The sequence below is a fragment of the Squalius cephalus genome (assembly GCF_949319135.1).
Source record: "Squalius cephalus genome assembly, chromosome: 9".
Taxonomy (NCBI): Eukaryota; Metazoa; Chordata; class Actinopteri; order Cypriniformes; family Leuciscidae; genus Squalius; species Squalius cephalus.
Window position 1 is genome coordinate 28,832,497 of NC_137130.1, and position 22,828 is coordinate 28,855,324.

General features: G+C 39.0%; 1 protein-coding gene across 3 annotated transcripts in view; it reads left to right on the plus strand.

Annotated features, from left to right (window-relative positions):
- Positions 1-22,828, plus strand: part of enox1 (ecto-NOX disulfide-thiol exchanger 1) — a 456,290-nt gene that overhangs the window by 426,146 nt on the left and 7,316 nt on the right. For all 3 annotated transcript variants that reach the window (XM_079880874.1, XM_079880873.1, XM_079880875.1), the window contains exons 7-11: positions 1,502-1,714; positions 6,238-6,344; positions 10,926-11,043; positions 13,647-13,831; positions 17,879-17,986. In XM_079880874.1, coding sequence (XP_079737000.1) covers positions 1,502-1,714; positions 6,238-6,344; positions 10,926-11,043; positions 13,647-13,831; positions 17,879-17,986 — 731 coding nt within the window. The remainder of the gene's footprint in view (positions 1-1,501; positions 1,715-6,237; positions 6,345-10,925; positions 11,044-13,646; positions 13,832-17,878; positions 17,987-22,828) is intronic.

The window sequence follows — 22,828 nt, forward strand, 5'->3', positions numbered from 1 at the left end:
GACTTTAATTCTATCCAATGCTGCTTTCTGTCTCTTGCATTTGGAAACACTTTAATGCTATTCATTCCAACAGCCCCTGGTTAATGCTTTCTGGCAAGTAAATGCTCATTGCCACATTATGCTTTCATGGAAAAATTAATATGAGCGATGTTTAAAACAAAGCTAATTTCCTGACCATAACTGAAACTGACTGCATTGGCAGTCACGTAGCAGCTTACATAGTGTCTGAGTTACGGAGAGGTCGGATGACTGAATGCTGGGAATTTTGAAGGAGAGTGTGGAGATTTCACATTTGCATTTCTCATTTTGCTCTCATTAGGCATAAGATTAGCAGAGCAGGCTCATTTGACTGTGGAAATTATTTTTATTCTCGTCAGATGGCATTTTTGCCCGAGGGTTGGGAGAATTCAATTTCCTTTAATTAGCTGGGAAGTTTGAGTGCCACCTTAATAACATACCTGCTCTTGATCTCAAACGCCCAGAGCCCCTTGGGTCTCTTACCAACCGCACATGGGAATAACATTTATTTAATTGAAAAAAGGACTAAAACAGATATCACATACAAACTTCAAATTAAACGAGTTGAGGACATATTTTAAGGACCTGGCATAGAGGTTTGGTATAATTGATACATCTCTCGTGGTGTCATTCTCCTCGTTGGCTTGAAATCGGTTATTCTGTGGTGAGATGAAGCTATAACAGTCTGGCGAAAAGCGCACAGATGCAGGGAATGATGTTGTTGCCGTGTACAGGATCTCATTAAGGGAGGGATCGAATTTACTTCCAGCTCTACTGCACTGACTTTGAGGCAAAATTCAATTATTCTTCCAATTTCAGTAATGTATTTCACACAGGTCCACTGGGAGCAGATTACTGAAGCTTGGAAGAGGCCACACTGAACGCCTCATGTCTCAGCTGCTCAGGCTGGAATTACACTTCATGTTTAGACAGGAAAAATGCAGGGTTAGTTACTGATTCACGAGCCGTGACTGAACACACTGATGAGATGATGTTCTTGTCCAATAGGAAAAGACAATGCAGGGAAAGAGTCATTAAATGAGGCTCTAAAGTTAGAGCCGTGGCTTAGCGTTTGGTGTATAGCTGCAGCATGTGGACACGAGTTCCAATCCTTTCTTTTCCTCTCAATATTATTAGAAGTGGCAAATCTAAATGTAAAATTTGCTCTTAAAATGAACTAAAACAGTCTTGTCTGAATCTGTAGTAGCTTACAGTCTTGAATTTTGAAGGTTATACGACTTGCGAATACTTGAGCAGTTTGAAAAGAGATTCAAAGTTTGAAGGTTATTATGAGTCTCGTATAATGTGAAAACTTGGGAAGAGAGATTTTGAAGTGGGAAGGGTTTGTAAGCCTTATGTAGTTTGCTATATGCTGGCTTTGTCAAGCCAACAAAGTAAGTGTAACAACAGTCTCTGTCATAAGTAGTTGAAGTAAAAATGACAGATTTTCCCCTCTGACAGTTTTCCTCATTCATTCCTCCAGAAGACAACAAGTTCAGCGAGGCATCGGCAGTGCTGTTCACGTGGGTCGACAGAGGCGAGGTGAACCGACGCACAGCCAATCATTTCTACTCCATGATCCAGTCGGCGAACAGCCACGTGCGGCGCCTAATGAACGAGAAAGCTCAGCACGAGGAGGAGATGGAGCTGGCCAAAGAACACTTTAAGAATTCCCTGCTTGCCATCCTCACACAATGTAAGATACCTCCTGCCTTCACTGTTTTTATCCCAATTGGTTACTCTGAGATTTTTATCTAGTGTTGCTATGACAACGGCACATCCTTTGTACCGAGCAAGATGATGTAGCTGTCCTTAAGTGGGCTCAGTCTCAGATCTGATTGTTGGACGTTTCTCGCTCATACTGATATGACTGTACTGACAGTTTGAGTGTATTTGTATATGTCCAGAACTACAACATACACTATACTGTTCCTAACTTTAACAGGCAAGACACAGGCTCTGTTCCAAAACCTAGAGAGCTGCCTACATAGGCATCATAGGTGAGCTTCCTACACAGAGCCGTTCCAAAAGGTAGGCACCATAAAGCCACCACATGTATCCTTCACGGATAATAAAATCCCTTGATGCACTGCGACAAAATCCAGCTTAAATTGCATCACATTTACCGTTGCTCTGTAAAATTTGGGGGAAATAAAGTAAATGCAATAGTAATCTGCGCAATTGGGAGTAGTTCAAATTGGTCAGACAAATTTGCCTGGTTGGCTGCTTTGTTTAAAAGTGACCTCTGTGTGAGCTGTGATTCATGCATCGCTACACTAATGACAATGGACCTTTATTTGCCAGCGAAATTCCACAGAAGTGATCACACCTTGACAACGATTAGAAATGTAGATTATAAATAATATACTTAGTTCATTCTGTAAATGAAATGTTGATAAAATTACTTGTCATTAGTTCTGTCTAATTAAAAATTGTGTATTTGTGTGTGCCAGTCTACAGAGACCCTAAGGGGACATGTTGATGGAAAAAAAATATGAGAATAGACGAAAAATTTTATTCTCTTGCAAAATATTTGCATTATTTAATTCCCCTGAAAAACATGGCATTCTCTAACGTTCCTCCAAGAAACTATTCACTCGCAAAATATTTGCATTCTCTTGCAAAAGTATTGTGTTTCCCCAATAAATGTGTTCGCTCTCAAAATATTTGAGTTCTCTTGCAAAAATATTGCGTTCCCCCTAGAAACTTTTCGCTCGCAAAACATTTGCGTTTTCTTGCAAAAGTATTGCGTTCGCCAAAGAAACTTTAGCCGCTTTCCGACCAAGTAGTTATAGGAACTTAGTTCTAGGAACTGTCCACTTCTAAACAGTTCTAAGAACTACTCTCCCCCAAACTCGGTTTCGCTGTTTGCGTTCGCACTGGCCAAGTGGCCATAGGAACTGGTAGGAGGGGTGAGGGAGTGACGCAAGCACGCTGACTTTTATTTTGACGGCGCGACGGACCTTTATTTTGGCGGCGCTGAGAACGCCAGAGCAAACAATGCTCGCATTCTCTGTGTTTATTAGTTATCAATCTGTCTAACAGTACTGTTTAATATCTTATTAGATGAAAGTAGACAGTATATGAAAAAAGGTTTTTAGCCTATGCCGTGTGGTTGATGTCCAGTGTTGCTAGCTGGGCAGATAAACATAATCATGTTTGGCTTGGTCCCCTCAAAGTTGCGTTGGATTTTCTCTTCAGCATAAAGGTTTAGAGACCCATCTATCACTGTTTTCCATGTTTGTATAGTTAGTTTATGGAGTAAATATATAGGCTATAATCTGTGTGTTTACATTCTAGCTGTTTTAAAAATGGCGGGTGCTGGTGTTCCGCGTGCGTTCGGTCAATCAGCGTACACTAACGTCACGGATAGTTCCTATAGTGCTGGTTTAGACCCTACTCTGAAGTAGGACCTAAATTAGTTCCTACAAATGGAGTTCCTAGAACTAAAATCGTTCCTAGTTCCTGCGGTGCGAACACGCCGACATCCGGGTACTTTAGCCAATAGTTCTAGGAACTGTGAAAAGGTTCCTCCGGTTGGAAAGCGTCTTTTGTTCTCTCTCAAAACATTTGCGGTCTCTTGCAAAAGTATTGCATCCCCACAAGGAACTTTGTGTTTGCTCGCAAAACATTTGCGTTTTCCTCCCACCTGCATATTGTTTCCATGAAAGTTTTGCAAGAAAACGAAAAGCATTAAAATATATATATATAAAAAAAATTAACCATAGTCATGTCCCTTTAGATGCTCTGTACCAATCAGCTGGTTATTAACACAGGACGCAACATTGAGTTGATGGTTTTTGTACATTACCCTGCTTATTACTTTGCTAAACACCAAATAAATAACAAGGACATTAACTATTGATCTGCCTAGATATTATTTTATAATTTTACCTGTATATTATGTTAAAGCTTCTGCTATAAAAACAATAGTCCAATGTACAAAACAACCAAACTAGCAACAAGATGAACATGACAACAATATTGCAGTATTGTTATTGCAGTAGGCTATAACAATATATTGCAGTATAATAATACTGAGGTCCTCTGAGGTAATTTCACTGCAGCAGATAACTAAGATGCAAGATGATGGCAGTTGCATTTGTACAGTATGAAACAAGAGAGTGAATCTGACATACGTGATGTGAGAGACATGCAGCGATTTTGGTCAGGCATTGCCATGGACAACTAGTAATATTAGGAAATATTTGACCGCTGAATCCAGCAATTGACCAGTCAGAATCTAATAATCTAGAATGCAGGTTATCTAGTAATAATCTAGTGTATGAGATTCGGATGCTCTTTAGAAGGCAACAGCTTACAGAACGTATCCATAGAAAGCAAGGCAGCTCACTAGTCGTGGAACAGAGCCACAGTCTTTCCTTTACACAGTTCACAACCCTTCACTGCAGATATACAATATACAAATGTACACTAGGAGATATGATGTATGCTCAAACAGCATTGAGACCTAGCTGCCTATGTCAGTGTGACTGTAGCCAAAGCCCATAGAAGGGCCCTGGGTAAGTACAGTCTCAGTGGAAGCACTCTGACCATATAGCAGATGTGGAGATGTTCAACTTAACTTAAAGGTAGGCCAACATCAGATTCACTCATCTTTTTTCGGCCTGGACAGGTGAGAAGACAATATCCCAACTCAAGAAGTCAAGAAAAGTCATTTACTTGAATGAATATGTGTGATGGAGATTTGCAATTGGCAACTTGACAGAATTTAGACATTTTCGACTCCATATATGTGCATGAAATACTAAGAGAAATGTATTTTAGAGTTATGCCAGTTAAAGTGAAGAAGATAATCGTATAATTGTTTACTTGGTCAAATTAATAAATAGCAGGCAACAGTTTACAAATGGTCCAAATCTCAATCCTACAATCAGAGGCGTCATGCACTTAGTATTTTTGAGGGGGCACCACTTAGCCTCGAGGGGGTGACAGCAGAATCAATGGTTCTGCACGAAATCGCCAAGGCTGTGTGAAATATTTTAGCTTCAAAACTAAAAAATTCACCAAAAGACAACAACTTTGGGGCACTATTGACTTGTACCTACAATATTCTAAAGGCCGGGACATACTAAGCCAATGGTCCGCTGTCGGGCAATGTTGGGCCATTTTTTAGCATTGGTTGGCTTAGTTTTTTTGGTGTGTTCCACACTCTTGTTTCTAGTCAGACATCGTCTGGGTTTTTTGAGCCAATTTAGCCTGTTGAATCAGCGTCGGGCTGTCGTTAAGAGAGAGAACACTGATTGGCTGTTTAGCGAATTAATCAGTGCACAAGAAGTGAAAGTGATGAAAGAGAGACGGTACAGAAAGAAGAATGTAATAATTATACGCTATCTTACCTGAGCATTCGAATGCACAAATATTTTCATAATAACATGAGCCGACTGGAATGAAGAAAGTAATCAGTGTGATTCCGGGCTTAAGATTAGAGTAAACGTTTAAACGATATTACTAAAGATTAGTTTTCTTCGCAATATGTAGAAAATCGGATATCAATAAAATACGTCGTCAAATTATTTTTAAATGAATTATTGGTGCTTTCATAGACAGTATGTTTTGCAAATTATAAATTATTTGTGCTTAGACTTATCTGTATTAAAATTTCAAAATAAACATTATATGGTTAAAAAGTCTGAACAGATGTGATATATGACGAGTGCTGAATGTGTCCGACTCTGGCTCAGCGCCAGCCAAAGCGTGAACGTAGATTTTAATTTAGGAGTTAATAACGTGATGCACTGATCGTTCTAATCACTCTGGTGTGATCGTACACTTCAAAGGGTTAATTGTCAAATGTAAAAATATGTTTTGTGTGTTTTGGAAGCTGCATTCAAATCCATTTGGCTCAAAAATATGAGGGGGGCATGACGCCTCTGCCTACAATCGTAATGCAAATCCAACAATCTAATGCAAAAGTGAAGAAAATGCACACATACACATTTTGAGCTAAATCTTCAATCAATGTTTGACATCAAACACTTTAATAATACTTCTCCAGCAAATCCATCATTGTAGACTGTTGCCTTCCTCAGTCCTAAGGAATTGAAACAGCAGCTAATGAGATGTAAGTACAACAGACACTATCAGGGGCCTCTCAGAGAAGTGTTGCGAGGGTCCTGATGCGTCTGACTCTAGCTGGCGCAGATGCTGAGCTCTACATAAATGGCTTGTCTTGTCTGACTTCCTTACCCACCAAAGTTGAGCAGATTACGGCTGTGTTCACCGCTGCCACCAGGCAAAAGGCATGGGACCATTTCTCAAAAGCGCAGCGCAAGAACATAGACATTTGGCGAAAGCAGTGCGAGGTTGGTATTTTTCCTCCCCTTTTGTCATGCTGACTCTACATCAGGGGTCTCAAACTCTGGGCCAAGATTTCTCATTACAATTCAATTTTTCATTTGGCTGTAATATATTTGAACGGCAAAGTATTGTGCTTATATTTAATACAACTATTGTGAATGTTCAACTTCCCCCGAAGGAGAACACCACCTGGCTAGTAGTAGTTTGAGACCCCTGCTCTACATGGTACACTGACACGGCAGCTGTTTATATGGCAGTGTATCTTGTGGCTTTTCATTGTACAGACTTGTGGGCCCTCACACAGCAAACATCCCAGTTTTCTAGCCTCTGCTCTTTCGTGCAGCAGAGCTCTCCTTGAAATCGCCACCTAGACAGAACCTCCATTGCTGCCATGGCAACAGATACTGGCAGGATTATAATGATGCTCATCAGTGATTAGCCTGAATTAATCGTTAATAACTCATCCAATTTGAATTAGGTCTTTATGAGGAAGGAAAAGGGAGGTGCATGTTAACCTACATTGTGCCATTATGAATCGATCCTTTTAAACCCCTGAATTCTCTGGAATGCACAATATGGAATTTCCATATTAATAATATGGAACATCACCAGTATGCAAAATTCATGTTAGTGCAAATAGAATACTCAATGAACCTTGAAACATACAAATCCCTCACTGGTGATAGACTCCAGCTGCAGTCTTTCCTCCAGCCATCTGACTTTTTCCGTGACTGTATATCATGAGCAGTGATGTGAGGACCAAAAGCTAATCCTAGAAATACACTGACTGTATTGATTAATTGCTTTGAGTCAAGTCTATGAAAGGATTCCATTTCAGTTCACAGTCGCCAAGAGGTAAGACATCAGTGACGCGGCAGAGTCTTTGGTGCTGTGAGAGGTGAAAGCCAGTTGATATGCCACCCCTGTGAAGAGATCTGTTGTTGATTTTTTATAAAAAATAATGCAGCACTGTTTGTAGAGTTAAGGCCCGTTCACTCCAAGGAAGCGATAACAATAAAAATGGCTCAAAAAATTGCTCTAAATGTATATTAGAGTTCACACTACAACTATAATGATAACAATATTGTTAGAATCACTTTCAGAATATTTTTTTTCCTGCTGATGAATGACAAAAACATTGACAGCCAATCAGAATCCATCCTGCTTTATAGAGCTCAAGCATTTAAAGTGGCAGATGGCAAAACTGCAGCACATGCTTATAATAAACAGAATGATATCGTGCGTTGACGTGGATGCTAATGTAGTTATCGTTATAGTTTTTCTTATAGTAATCGCTCTTGGTTGTGAATGAGACTTTAGACAATGTTTAAACATTGCAAAAAGTCTTAAAAAATCATAGAAATTAAGAAGTAATGGGAAAATGCTATATATTTTAAAGTTTTAAAGGGTTTATGAACTGAGAATTCGGTCTTTTGACAGTTAAGAGGTCGTTATACTATAAAAATATCCTGTAAGTTTCAAAACTCAAAACTTCCTCCTTATTCCAAAAACTGCTTTTATTGAAACCAAGGCCAGAAAACGTCAGGATCTAAAAAGTGGGGATGTCACAGGGCAGCGAAAGACCGCCTTTACAGAAGAATATCAAAGCCTACATCTACATCACCGCATCTTTGACGCCGCCCACTGGTGCGTTAGTGAATAGTGACATGAAAACGAGAAAAGATCGACACAGGATCAATACTATTACCTTCCAAAGGATCCTAATGCTAGGAAAGTGTTTTTTTTTTGTTTGTTTGTTTGTTTTAACAGTGTGAATGTCTCAGCAGTGCATTATTTGTTTGTATTCCGTGCATTTCTCTGTGGATTATTTGGTAAATCAGTCGCAATTTCGACGCAGGCTTTGCAAACTGACTTTTACGATATGGATCTGCCAGCAATGCCATAAACATGTAAGTAACCATGTTTATTCTAATGCCTGATCTGTGATCAGTGATTTCTGGTGTGTAATTTTTCAAGTTCAGACAGATTATCTTTCTCTCAAAATCATTCAATACTGGTTATGCATCAGTAAAACATGCCAGTGACTAAACGATCAACTTCACATCATTTCTCTTTGTAGGATGAAAATAATCTTATTTAAACTGTGATTAGATTATATACAGAAAGCGATCAAAGAATGCACCCTTTCCAAATCTGTCAATCACACAGCGCTAGTTTATCTAGACACTTGTCAAAACTCCCGTTATGTAATCAATGACGCAGTTACACTGCACAACGAAGCTCTACTGTATTTACATCGTTTGCATTGTTATTTGGTGAAAGCATTCATGAGAGTGCAGAAATTGCGTTGCAATGATGAGATCACTTCATTCACGCGATCAACAGACTGTCTGGACAGATCCGGCTCACATCTGGGCCGTGTGGAATTCACATGTACCAGATGTGGGCCGAATCTGGGCCGACACTATGTTGTTGTCTAGGCGATCACAGACATGTTGAGCTCAATGTGATCTCATCATTGCAACTCGATTTCTGCACACTAACGAATGCTTTCATCATAACTAACAGTGCAAACCATGGTGCAAACACAATGTAAATAAGAGATTCTTTGATTACGAAGATTTGGCCGCAAGTCAAGAACTTGCGCTGTTCGATTGACAGCTTCATCGATTGCAAAGGGAGCTTTCTTTGATCACTTTCTATACATAATTTAATCTCAGTTTAAATAACAGATTATTTTCATCCTATTAAGAGAAACAAGTTGACCATTTAGTCACTGGTTTGATTTACTGACACATGAATCATTACATATCAGAAATCACTGGTCACAGATCAGGCATTATAAGGAATACACTTACTTACATGTTGTCGCATTACTGTCGAGTCTATATCGTAAAAGTCTGTTTGCAAAGCCTGCGCTGAAATTGTGACTTATTTACCACCGCGAAATGTACCGAATACATATAAATAATGCTCAACTGAGACATTCACATTGTTGAAAATAAATAAAATAACCACATTCCTAGCATTAGAATCATTTGGAAGGTAATGTTGTTTTTAGTCGAATGATCCTGCTCTTCTCTCCTCATCATCTCACTAACACACCAGTGGGCGGGGCCAACATTGCGATGATTTCTTCTGCAGAGGCGGTCTTTCACCAATCTATTACATCATAAATAGGCACATTCCAGGACGACTTTCGCTGGGCTTGGTAACAATAAAAGCTGTTTTTGGACTAACAAGGAAGTTTTCAGTTCTGAAACATACAGGATATACCTATAGTATGATGACCTCTTATATGTTAAAAGGAAAATTAGATTTCTCAGTTCATGACCCCTTTAAAGTGTATTAAAGTTATTGCCCATGACAAAAGATCCCATTCATTAAATTAAGTGTGAATTTACCATAAAATAGCATATCTTTCAGCTAAATTTAAACAGAAACACAATTATGAATCACATGAAATATGTGACATGAAAAACATACATAAAGTTACATACAAAAACGTACTAAGCATATGCTTACATACCAAAAAATAAACCATTGTTTTGGCCAACAGAAATCTTAATTTATAAAAAATAAAATTTTGATGTGTAATTCATAAAAATAAAGTTTATATTTGGTTTTATTGTGTTTACTCAACAGCTTTTATAAAATATATGATATTTGGACTCAAAACCTTATTGTTACTGAGATATAGGCCTTGTGACAGTGTCCCAGTCTGACAACCAGTCTCAGTCTCGCCTATTTTGTTGGCTAGAAGTTGCTTTTTGTGAATGCAGTCTATAAAAAAAAGGAATTTTAAAAAGCTTACATGTGTTTTCCCCGAATGACTATAAAATGCTATTGGAAAAGTCTTGGAAATTCATTGGTCAAAAGCTGCGGGAACCCTGTAAAATAGTATTGTGAGAAATATGATCAGAAACAATCCAGAACTCCCACTTCTATTCCTCTGATACTACTGCTTTCAAGAAACAGATAAAAGTTCAAGCGACAGTGCTAGAATAAAATGTATTCAATCACAGATAAAGTAAAGCTCAAACACACTACCTTTTATAGAGCAGATCTGCAGGATTTCACAGTGGTGGCATTAAACGTCCTTTGTGCTGATCCCTATAATGGCTATCAGAGGATCAGTGGGCTTGGAAGTTTGTGTAATGTGATTTTTACGCTCCATTTTCAGACCTAGACAAATGAACTTTCACTATTGCTCGGCACTGAGACGGCAGAGCCTCGGTTTTCCCTCTGGGTTGTATTTTATGGTTAAGGAATCAATCACCAGAGCCTGTGGTTGCCAAATCATTGCCTGGTTTTTCATCCGATCAAAATTTTCCAGGTTAAATCAGAGTAGAATTGCAGAAAAAACATTTCATTGGTATGTGTGATTTTCATACGTTACTGCCACATTTATACAGCAAATGAAGCTATAAAGTGTGTCCTTGTAGAATTACTGCAGAGGAAATGTTAATGTGTGCAAAATGTAATCTTTAATCATTCAAGGTCTCAGACAGAAGCCAGTAATGGGATGTGTGTGTGTGTGTGTGTGTGCGTGTGTGTGCATGTGTGTGCGTGCCTGTGTGTGCATGTGTGTGTGTTCGCTTGATTTCTGTATTGTGCTCCATTAGGAGCTGAGAAATGCTCACAGTGAAGAGATCATGGGAATACGAAGAGAAGAGGAAATGGAAATGTCAGATGAAGACTTGGAGGAAAACCCCTGCAAAAAGATCAGAATGGAGGACACTGGTAGGCCTGTGATCAGCCGCTGATTTTCATAATCATGATTCATTATAGGATGGGGACTGACTGTGCCTAAAAAAACCCTAGACCTAATGGCCTAACATCTAGAGCTGTTTTACAAAGCAAATGCAGTGCAATTAAACCGATCAATAAATCGATAGTAAAGGTAACTGGTGAATAAGAAGAATGTGTAATGCAGTGCCATAGAGAGCTTTGTTCAGCACCCACATAATTACATTTCATTTTAGGGCTCAACAATATGGATTTTTTCTGCTTGGCCAATAGTTTAGATTTTTACTTGCTTTTCACTTGCCGACAAAAAATAAACACACACATAATGTTCAAAAGTTTAGGATCGGTAAGATTTTTTAAACGTTTAGTAGGTCTTTTATGCTCACCAAGGCTGCATTTATTTGATCAAAAACAGTTAAATGTTATGCAATAAAAATATTATTACAATTTAAAATGTAATTTATTCCTGTGACGACAAAGCTGAGTTTTCAGCATCATTACTCCAGTCTTCAGTGTCACATGATCCTTTATTCTAATTCAGTTCTGATTTCCTGCTCAAGAAATTATTACTATTATTATTAGTCTAAAATTGTTGTGCTGCTTAATGGAAGTGTTTTTTTAGGATGATGAATACAAAGTAAAAAAAAAAAAAAAACAGCATTTATTTGAAATAGAAATGTCACATTATAACATAAATGCTTTTATTGTTATTTTTGATAAATTGTATGCATCCTTGCTGAATAGAATTATCATATCTTTCACAAAAAAAAACTTACTGAACCCAATTACATTCATAATTAAATAATAGTTTGTGAAAAATACAAATAAAAATGTATTATTATTATTTATAAACATTGTATTTTTCCCACCACCTTTCAATGATGGAAAAAGATGGAATATGGTGCAAAACTTATTTGTTTATACATTTTCTAACTCTATGAAGCAGTGAAGCAGTCGACTAGAGTAAATATGCAAAATGATAACACTTTACAATACACTTTATATAGTGTTAAAATGTCCAAGAGGACCAGTCTTGCTCTCTCACTACATCTGATCATGTACATGTGTTTTAATGCTTTGAAAATGAAAACATGGTTTGCTGTAATAATTCCTTGATTCAATGGAAAAAAATAAACACAATCACCCTTGTTAGTCTCTAATCAAATCAGCTCTGCTGTGACCACTTGTATATTTAATAGGTTTATTCAAACGGAGTGATCACATCCTTTAGATAACCTTGAGTACAACAGCATTTGTGCCGAGATATCAACTTGAGTGATTACACTCTCCTTCCTGCGTGTATCCCACACCAAATCTGATTATGAATGATATTGCTTCAGCAGAGAACGGCGGCAGAAAGTGTCAGGGGATTCTGAGCTCAGCGATATTTCATGACCTGTCACAGCACACTAGCTCTGGCTCAATAAAAGAAGTATTTTCGGTGGCAGGATGGAATATCTAATAGTTGAGATTATCTGTTGACACAGCAGAGACTCAGCACAGTGACCAAGTTGTTATGCAAACTTCACCATCAATTTCAGCTATGAATCATAACACTTCCTCTAAAGCCTGCCACGTATTTATGCTGATTCAACCAGACGGATTGATGTTAGAACTTGTCTTATATGCTCCATGTTAGATTAAGTAAGAGATCATATGTTGCCACATGCTAGAAGAGAAAGGTAGAATCATAGTTTTTTATATACATGCATATATATTCTGAAGGTTTTTACTGATGTGTTTGTTCATTTGCCAGATTTATTCCTAAAAACATGGTGATTATTTTTTCTGGTTGTGGACAGTTTTTTTCTTATTTATGGAGTAATAAAGAAATATAAAAAATCCCTCTGTAAAAACGAATACGTCAACAAAATGATCAAGAATGTTCTGGAAATATATGTAAATTAGTGCATATTTAATTACATAATTAATTACATTTGCATACTTGTCAGAAAACATTTAATACAAAAAAAAAAATTCCTTCAGCTTTGGAAGTATAATAATATCCAGTTAATTTAGTTTTACACTTTTCTCCTGAAGTGTCTTGCCTTAAAGTCACCATGAAATCAAAATCGACAATTCTTGTTGCAGGATTTGTTATAACATCATTTTTTTTTTACATTTTCATTAATGTGTCCTTGTAATCTTTTATCAAAATAACATCCCCTCCCTTCTTTTCTCTGATGATGTGTTTACTGGCGTGAGGGCGGGGCAACCTGTCACTCACATGAGATCGACCAATTGCAAACCACAACAATCTTAACGATCCAATCAATTGCTCACTGACAAAATCAAGTCTCGTTCTGCATTTTTTCCTGTCCGAGAAGCCGTTTCATTTGGATATACGTCACAATAGAGAAGAAAAGACTATCGCAACATCCATTTCATGCTGTCTTTAAGGTGGTAAAGATGGTCGACTAGTTTAAGCTAGGTTATGGAACACAGTTAATCAGCTCAATCAGGTCAAAGTGATCTACTACAGTAGGTCTACCAGGCACAAAAGTGTGAATTCTCCCCATCTGTAAATTGAAAGCTGTAAATTGAAAACCTTCTTCCAAGCTCACTTCCGGTCTCTCTTCCTTCCTGTCCGAGTGCAGTGCTGTCCGCGCAGTCGTGCGCTCTGCGAGAGGAGAACGACAGTCTGCGCTGGCAGCTGGACGCCTACAGGAACGAGGTAGAGCTGCTGAAGAAGGAGCAGGGCAAGGCGTACCGTACCGAGGAGGACCACACGCAAGAACAGCAGCTGCACTTCCTGCAACACACCATGCAGAACATGCAGCAGGTAATACACACATCAGCTGCACTTTTAGGGTTCAGTCTCAGTCCCGCGTCCCGCTTCAGTACATTCAAAAGCTTAGGGGTCGAAAATAAGTTTTTTGTTTTTCAAAAAAATCCCCTTATGTTCACCAAGGCTGCATTTATTTGATCAAAAACATTCAAAACAGTAATATTGTGAATTGCAATTACAATTTTAAATAACTATTTTCAATTTTAATATACAGTACAGTAGTCAACATTTGAAGTGGATCAAAAAAGTCGTCCTAAGACAAGAACAGGTATTGTTCAAAATTCATGTATAGCTTTGATCGAAGGTTTTGATCCACTTGAGATGTTGACTACTGCATTTTAAAAGACTGAATTTGCAGCAGTTTCAAGATTTTTTTATTATTATCAATGTTGAAAATAGTTGTGCTGCTCAACATTTTTGTGCCAACCATGATAGAGTTTTGACATCTTTGATAGAAAAATCAAAAGAACAGTATTTATTCGAAATAGAAATCTTCTGTAACATTATAAATGTCTTGCTGATGCGTGTCTCAGCGGGTGTGTGTTAACAGCCTCAGCGACTCATCTTCCTGCTGACACTGTTAATAGCATGTTTGATATTATTGTTATTGTCCAGTCATTAAGCTCATGAATCATGGAGTGACCAATTAGATCACACTAAAGAACAGGTCAGCCATTATCCTGCTTTAAACCTTTTCTTTATGTCGTTACTTAACCCTGTAAAGCCTGACGTGAAATAATAGTCCGAATATATAAGTGTGCGTGTGTGTGTGTGTGTGTGTGTGTGTGTGTGGAACAGCAGTTATTCAACCTCTAGGTTAAAAAAAAAATATATATATATATATCATATCATATATCATAATATATGAGCCAAAATAACCATATATATATATAAAAACATAAAACATAACATAAAAAACACTGGTAAAGTTATGGGACTTGTTTGTCCCATGTCTGATGAATCTGCAAAGTAGCATCTTACACTGTCCACTCAGTTGATGTCAGCAAAAAAGATCACATCATCACAGCTGAGATTAAAGACACTCCTACATAGTGAAACACATTTGACACATTCAAACATACTCAAAACATCAGTTATGCGTAAGTGTTCAGCATGCTCACACCACGTCAGCGCTCCATCTGGAACACAAACACTCACACCTCCGTTAATTAGCTGTCAAATCAGCTTAAATAATGATTGGACACAGTGTTCTTCATGACGCAGGCTGTCATCGTGCTGCCATTAATGCACTGGTGAGCTCTCTATCTCTGTCTCTCTCTCTCGCTCACTATCATTTTACATTGTGCAGTTGCGTTAAAGGCTTTTATGTTCAAGATCAATAGTAATGGAAGAAATGAGTATCCTTTTTGTTGAAAGAGAAAAATAATATTCAGATTTATATAGAGTGCAGTGGACTGTCATCATTTAATTTAAAACTTTTTTTTAATTTTAAAGTTATTTATTTCGTCTGTGATCACATGTACAGTATACTAGTGTTCAGAGTCAGTAAGATTTTTTGGTAACACTTTACAATAAGATTCCCTTAGTTAACATGAACTAAGAATGAACAATACTTCTACAGCATTAATTAATCTTAATTAATCTTAATTTCAACATTTACTAATACATTATCAAAATCAAAGGTTGTCTTTGTTAACATTAGTTAATGCCACGTGAACTAACATGAACAAACAATGAATAGCTGGATTTTTACAAATAACATTAACAAAGATTAATAAATACTGTAACAAATGTATTGCTCATTGTTAGTTCATGTTAGTTAATACATTAACTAATGTTAACTAAAGAACCTCATTGTAAAGTGTTTTATCCATTAATCATCCATTAAATTGATCAAAAGTGACATTGAAGATTTTTACATTGATATAAAAAATATACATTCAACTTTGAGTTTTTATTCATTCAGGAATCCTGAAAGAAATCATGTTTTGCACAGAAATATTGAGCAGCACAACTGTTTTCAACATTGTTAATAATACATTTTTCTTCAGCAGCAAATCATCATATTAAAAATATTGCTGAAGGATCATGTGATATTATGCAGAAAGTTCAGCTTGCCATCACAGGAATAAAACGTCTCGGTTACGTATGGTAACCCTCGTTCCCCGAGGAGGGAATGGAGGCATATGTCATAACTGACTCCGTTTCCGTTCCCTCCTCGGGGAACGAGGGTTACCATACGTAACCGAGGCGTTCCCCTTCGTCAGTTCACTATTACGTACGTCATAACTGATGAAATGGGGATATCTACCAACACGCCACTGCTGCTGGCCCTTCTAGCGCTCCTCTTGAGTCTCCTGGCCTGACTGCAGTGTTGGGCAGAAAGTAGGGGCTCTAAGCAGAGAAGGTCAGTCACTGCTGTTCCGCAAGACCCACTCAGTTTGACTTATTGGATAATGCTGGGAAAGCGTGCCCTTGGAGAAGGGGACGCTGCGGAGGCTATAGAATCTAGCGAACGTGTTGGGTGTCGCCCAGCCCGCAGCTCTACATTTATCTGTCAGCGAGGCACCTTGAGCCCGCGACCTGGAGGAAGCAAAACTTCTAGTTAGAGTGTGCTCGCAACCCGAACGGACAAGGCATATCTTGGGACTGGTACGCCAAGACAATAGCATCCACTATCCAGTGGGCTAACCTCTGCTTGGAGACAGCCTTTCCCTTCTGCTGGCCTCCATAACAGACAAAGAGCTGATCTGGTGTCCTAAAGCTTTGCGTTCTGTCCACTTATAACCGCAAGGAGCAGACGGGATATAGAAAAGCCAGGCTGGGTCTGCCTCCTCCGAAAGCAGAGCTTGCAGGTTCACTACCTGGTCCCTGAAGGGAGTGGTAGGAACCTTGGGCACGTATCCAGGCCGGGGTCTCAGGACAATGAGAGTCACAGTGCTGTCCGTACGCCCCCACCCAAGTTCACGGGCACCCAACTCTGTGGGGAGTTGCAATGCCCCTGAACTTGGGTGGGCGCCGGGTGAACTGAATCACATAGCCGAGTCTGATGGTACGGACAAGCCAGCGAGACGGGCTGGGAAGTGCTAGCCAGACTCCCAGACACCGTGCAAGCAGGACCAACGGGACCACAGACGTACCCGGGGTGGGGCAGCGAGGTGGAACACTGGGACTCGGCTCGGGTGTGAGACCAGTAATCCCATCCGAAAGCTGCCAGGCATGCGAGACAGCGAACGTGGCCGTCAAACTCGATGGCACACGGCACACTGAGCGCTCAAGCCCTCATGAGAAAGGCAAGACGAACAACGTGCCGACGTGGTAATGCTCTCATGACAGAGCATAAACCACCCATGAACGCAGTCTCAGCATGTTTGCAGTGTACTAGAGGAGTGAGGGGCCCAAGGAGGTGGTCTCGTCGGGAAATGCTCACAGTAATCCTCAGATCACCAGTGCTATTAGCCAAAGTAGCCCTTTTCTGGTGCCCACCAGAAGAGGAACTAAATAACTTTATCGTACGATACGTCCCCATTGGTGGACTAGAGGTACAAGGGAACAGTAAAGCCCCTCCTGTGGTGAAAATCTAATTTTTTACTGTTGTTTATATGCCTATGTGGTGTTTTAAACATGCTTTAAAATGAACCATGTGCAAATTCATAAGTCAACACATTGCTGAGTATTTTCTCCTTAAAACTGCAGTTAACCAAAGACAGTCTCAAAATCGCTGGTGTTTCTGATGTCACAAACTACCTTGTAACCAATCATGTCAACGTGTGACAAGTGGATCTCTGAGCTGGTGTGCATTCAAGATATTTTTGAAATTCCACTTTTAAAATTCCATTATTATCTTTTTATTTTCAATACATGCTACAAAAAGCTGACCGCATGACCTTTTAAACAGGCACAAAGGTCTGACTCAGTCAACCTCCCTAACTCACCGCACCGCTTTTTATTATCTTCATTGTATGCCGTTCAATAATGTTTATGTGGATTTTGTTTATGAGGGCACCATGCAGCCCCACACGCTGCTCATTGTTCCAGCCATCTGCTTTCTGTTGCTCACGATGCTGTTTGTCTCCACAGCAACTGCTTCGGCTCCAGGAAGAGCTGAAAGGGAAGGAGCTGGAGCTGGAACAGGCCAGAGATGAGCAGCGCTACCTAGAGGGAGAGGTCCTCAGCCTCAGGGAAAAGGTTGGACAGACTTATTGGCCATTTTGCTGAATAATCTGAATTTTCCATATACATACAGTAATAGTGTTAATGGGATGGGGGGGGGGGTCTACTTTGAAGCTGCAGCTACTCAAGCTGTACCCTTGTAATGTACCCTTTTAGCTACACTACAAGCTTATTATCTTGTAAGACTTTATTGTTTTACTATCAGAACAGTTATATGGCAGAAAACAATGAGGATTCCAATTATGGTGACATCATTTTACCACATTTATTTCCACTAAAGCCATCATTTACTCTATATAACGATGAGTTCTCGTGGTGAACTGGAAATGTCTACGAGGCAAACTGCGCCGTTTGTCAGAGATGGTTTAAACTCGGTACAATGGGCATCAAGACAGTGGAAACACACACCCAAAGTGGGAAGCACACAGCGAGAGCCTGACACAGTAGAAAGGTGAAAAAAAAAACCTGAAAGAGGTGCTATCTGACTAGAGAAAATGGATAAAAAAAAGGCTGTTGTCTTTTAGGGATGTGCCCAAAGCCGAAAACCATGTTCAGAAAGGAAAAAACGCGTACTACGGTGCCCCTAAAGGGACATGGTGGTAAAAAAATAAAAATAAATCCAATACTTTTGTGTTCTCTCGCAATTGTATAGTTGGGTAGCCTAATTATATTATATTGTATATAATTTGTGGAGCCGCTATCAATATGTGGGGTGTTGAAATCGCTTTTGAATGCAAACTCGTTTTTTACTTCACTTTCGAATATTCGTTCATTCATATTTAAATTTCATATAAGATGGTATTAAAAATGTCTTTAAAAAGGTCTGTTTTGGCAACAAAAAAAAAGTTTACATCAATCTTTATGACAATTTCTAATGAAATATTGTTCAACCAACAAACTTCACTGTGTTAATGGAACTTAATAATTTAGATTATGCCAACAACAAATCAAATTCTTCCTACTAATTTAAACATAATTGAGCAGTGGCCCTGCTGGCCTGGAACTAATTAATCTTATTTATTTCAGTTCAAATCAACAGCTAGCATAGCACGTGTTCAGATTGTATTACAATAGTATGTAGAACAGCTTTACAAAAAAGAAGACGTGAAATATTGTTCAGACATTTGGAACTTTTAATTTGCCTTTGACTTTTACATGACCCATCTAAATTCACTTAATTACTAAGGAAGCTTGGTTCTGACACTGAATAAAAACCAAAAAGGTAATTGTGATTTTTTTTTATCTCACAGTTCTGACTTTTTTTCTCAGAATTGCAAGATATAAACTCACAATTGCAAGTTATAAAATCTGAATTGTGGGATATAAACTCTAAAGAATTGGGAGTTTATAGAAAAAAAGGTCAGAACTGGGAAATAAAAAGACACAATTACCTTTTATATATATATATATACACTCACCTAAAGGATTATTAGGAACACCATACTAATACTGTGTTTGACCCCCTTTCGCCTTCAGAACTGCCTTAATTCTACGTGGCATTGATTCAACAAGGTGCTGAAAGCATTCTTTAGAAATGTTGGCCCATATTGATAGGATAGCATCTTGCAGTTGATGGAGATTTGTGGGATGCACATCCAGGGCACGAAGCTCCCGTTCCACCACATCCCAAAGATGCTCTATTGGGTTGAGATCTGGTGACTGTGGGGGCCATTTTAGTACAGTGAACTCATTGTCATATTTAAGAAACCAATTTGAAATGATTCGAGCTTTGTGACATGTTGCATTATCCTGCTGGAAGTAGCCATCAGAGGATGGGTACATGGTGGTCATAAAGGGATGGACATGGTCAGAAACAATGCTCAGGTAGGCCGTGGCATTTAAACGATGCCCAATTGGCACTAAGGGGCCTAAAGTGTGCCAAGAAAACATCCCCCACACCATTACACCACCACCACCAGCCTGCACAGTGGTAACAAGGCATGATGGATCCATGTTCTCATTCTGTGTACGCCAAATTCTGACTCTACCATCTGAATGTCTCAACAGAAATCGAGACTCATCAGACCAGGCAACATTTTTCCAGTCTTCAACTGTCCAATTTTGGTGAGCTCGTGCAAATTGTAGCCTCTTTTTCCTATCTGTAGTGGAGATGAGTGGTACCCGGTGGGGTCTTCTGCTTTTGTAGCCCATCCGCCTCATGGTTGTGCGTGTTGTGGCTTCACAAATGCTTTGCTGCATACCTCGGTTGTAACGAGTGGTTATTTCAGTCAAAGTTGCTCTTCTATCAGCTTGAATCAGTCGGCCCATTCTCCTCTGACCTCTAGCATCAACAAGGCATTTTCGCCCACAGGACTGCCGCATACTGGATGTTTTTCCCTTTTCACACCATTCTTTGTAAACCCTAGAAATGGTTGTGCGTGAAAATCCCAGTAACTGAGCAGATTGTGAAATACTCAGATCGGCCCGTCTGGCACCAACAACCATGCCACGCTCAAAATTGCTTAAATCACCTTTCTTTCCCATTCTGACATTCAGTTTGGAGTTCAGGAGATTGTCTTGACCAGGACCACACCTCTAAATGCATTGAAGCAACTGCCATGTGATTGGTTGATTAGATAATTGCATTAATGAGAAATTGAACAGGTGTTCCTAATAATCCTTTAGGTGAGTGTATATATATATATATATATATATACATATATATATATATTTTTTTTTTATTATTATTATTATGTGGCACAAACAAGCTTTCATATCTCACTGCTTCATTTGAAAGAAATAGTAAAACTGCATAAAACTTTGCGTGCAATACATAATTGTGTCTCTACTTTTGTCATTGTCAAAAGTGCGTAACTAACATTCAGTTACTTCTCAGCACTGGTTGGGAGTTAGTTTGTAGAGTGGCACAAAGCCTTAGGTAAGCCATTAAGAGCACTGTTCGCTTCACATATACTGCATTTTGGCAGTGTCTGCCTCCTCGTGTGACAGCGGGAAGCTCTTCAGCCTGGGGTCACTGCCTGTCCTCACTCCCCCTGTGCATGCAACGAGAAACACAACTCAACATGGCAGCAGGAACACAGGGTGCACACACACACACACACACACATACCTGAAAACAGAGAGATGTAAACAACACACGAAAAAGAGCAGGACAGTTTTTCGTCTCAAGATGAATATGTTTTGTCGTGTCTGGGGAAAGGAAAGATAGCGTAGCGTAGCGCTGGAGAGCCGGGTTGTTCTTCATTTCTACACTAGACACGCATAGCCACATATGCCCATGAAAATGATATAGATTCAACACAACACCTGCATGTGCAGAAAACGTGCACAGTGGCCTCGAAAAAGATTCAGCCACACACAAAAGTCGTCCCTAGACGCCATGTGAAATTGTACGTGAATGTAAATCAAGGTTTACTTGTGAAGAAGTACACTTTAGCATATAGTACTTTAAAAAAAAGCAAATATTATGGAAATAATATACTTAAAAATATATTCTTGAGTGTTAATTGCAATGAAATGTAAATGTATTTGTTTACATTTATATAAAATGCAGTTAGCTGAATGTTAGAGTTTCACAGACGAGGCTTTAGCTAGTCTCAGACTTAAATGCACGCTTGAGCTGTTTTAACTGAAAGCAACTTGCACTGTCATTGCCATTGTTTTTTCTCATGATGCACACCCGTAAACAAGTTTTTTTTCTAAGGCACGTTTGTAAAAGCTACTTAAATGTTCTAATTGAACTAAGGCCTAATTCTGACTTAATCTAAGACCTGTCTGTAAAACCAGGCCTATATGTAATTCCATAATTATTTCTGAAATATGGTTAAAGTATATGCCTGAATGTACAGACTGTACATCTCTCACTCGTCTTCATCCATGCCAATTGAAATGTGGTGTCTGCCTTCATTAAAGTCTATAGAGATGTTGTCAGTGAGGACAGATGATCTGTTGCTGAACAGCACAACATGATACCTTATCATTGGTGCCAGTATAGTGGTTTGCCTAGGCGCAGGGAATAATGACCAGCCTTGTTTACTCCATTTTCCCAACAGCAGACATTGGTTTGCATGAATGTTATTTGACTGAGATAATAGGAACATCAATAGTTGTGGAGGTCCTGTGGAGCCCATACGGTATAAACGCTCCTAACCAAACCGGCTAGCAGATGGGAGACGTGTGTACAGTATTTTTAGAACCAGAGGGGGCTTGCTTCCATATCCCATAAATAACAAACTGCTGTGAACTTCTAGAGACACCCTGGCTGTAATGTATGGAATCACAAATGTGTTTCATTACGCCATTTCTCACAAGCATCCATTAAAAATGTAGTATCAACTTGGCACACTAAAGGTCAGTCTGAAATTTCCCAGATGTAACATCAGCTTCCATCCACCTAAGTTTATTTTGTTGCATAAAGTAAAATTGCTGGATGGAAACGCCAAGATGCACATAGATTCTAAAAATGCACATGAAAAATATATGCGATCATTTGAGTCTAAAAAAAAAAAAGATCCGATAAGACGACATTCACAAACACCTTTACTGAAATAATTCCTCGATGCTCATCAAAAAAGTCATGTGACTGTGCAATGGGACAGCATAACTGGACAAACCAGTGGACCGATCTCATTGCACAGCGTTTTAAATGCTGTTTTGGCCATTCTGAAATGCCTGAACAAAGTCTTTTGTCAAAGGTGTTCCTCCAAGAACTGTCTTACATGACTGCGTTCCATGACTGCATATACAGTGGCTTCTGCTACTTCTTAGTGATATTTAGTGGCAGTTTATCAAGAAGTGATGATTTTGTTCTCTTCGACTCACTGGATGGAACTGGATACTTTATTCGCAAAGTTTTATGCAATATTTACATTTTGAGCATAAGTTAAATTCGCAACT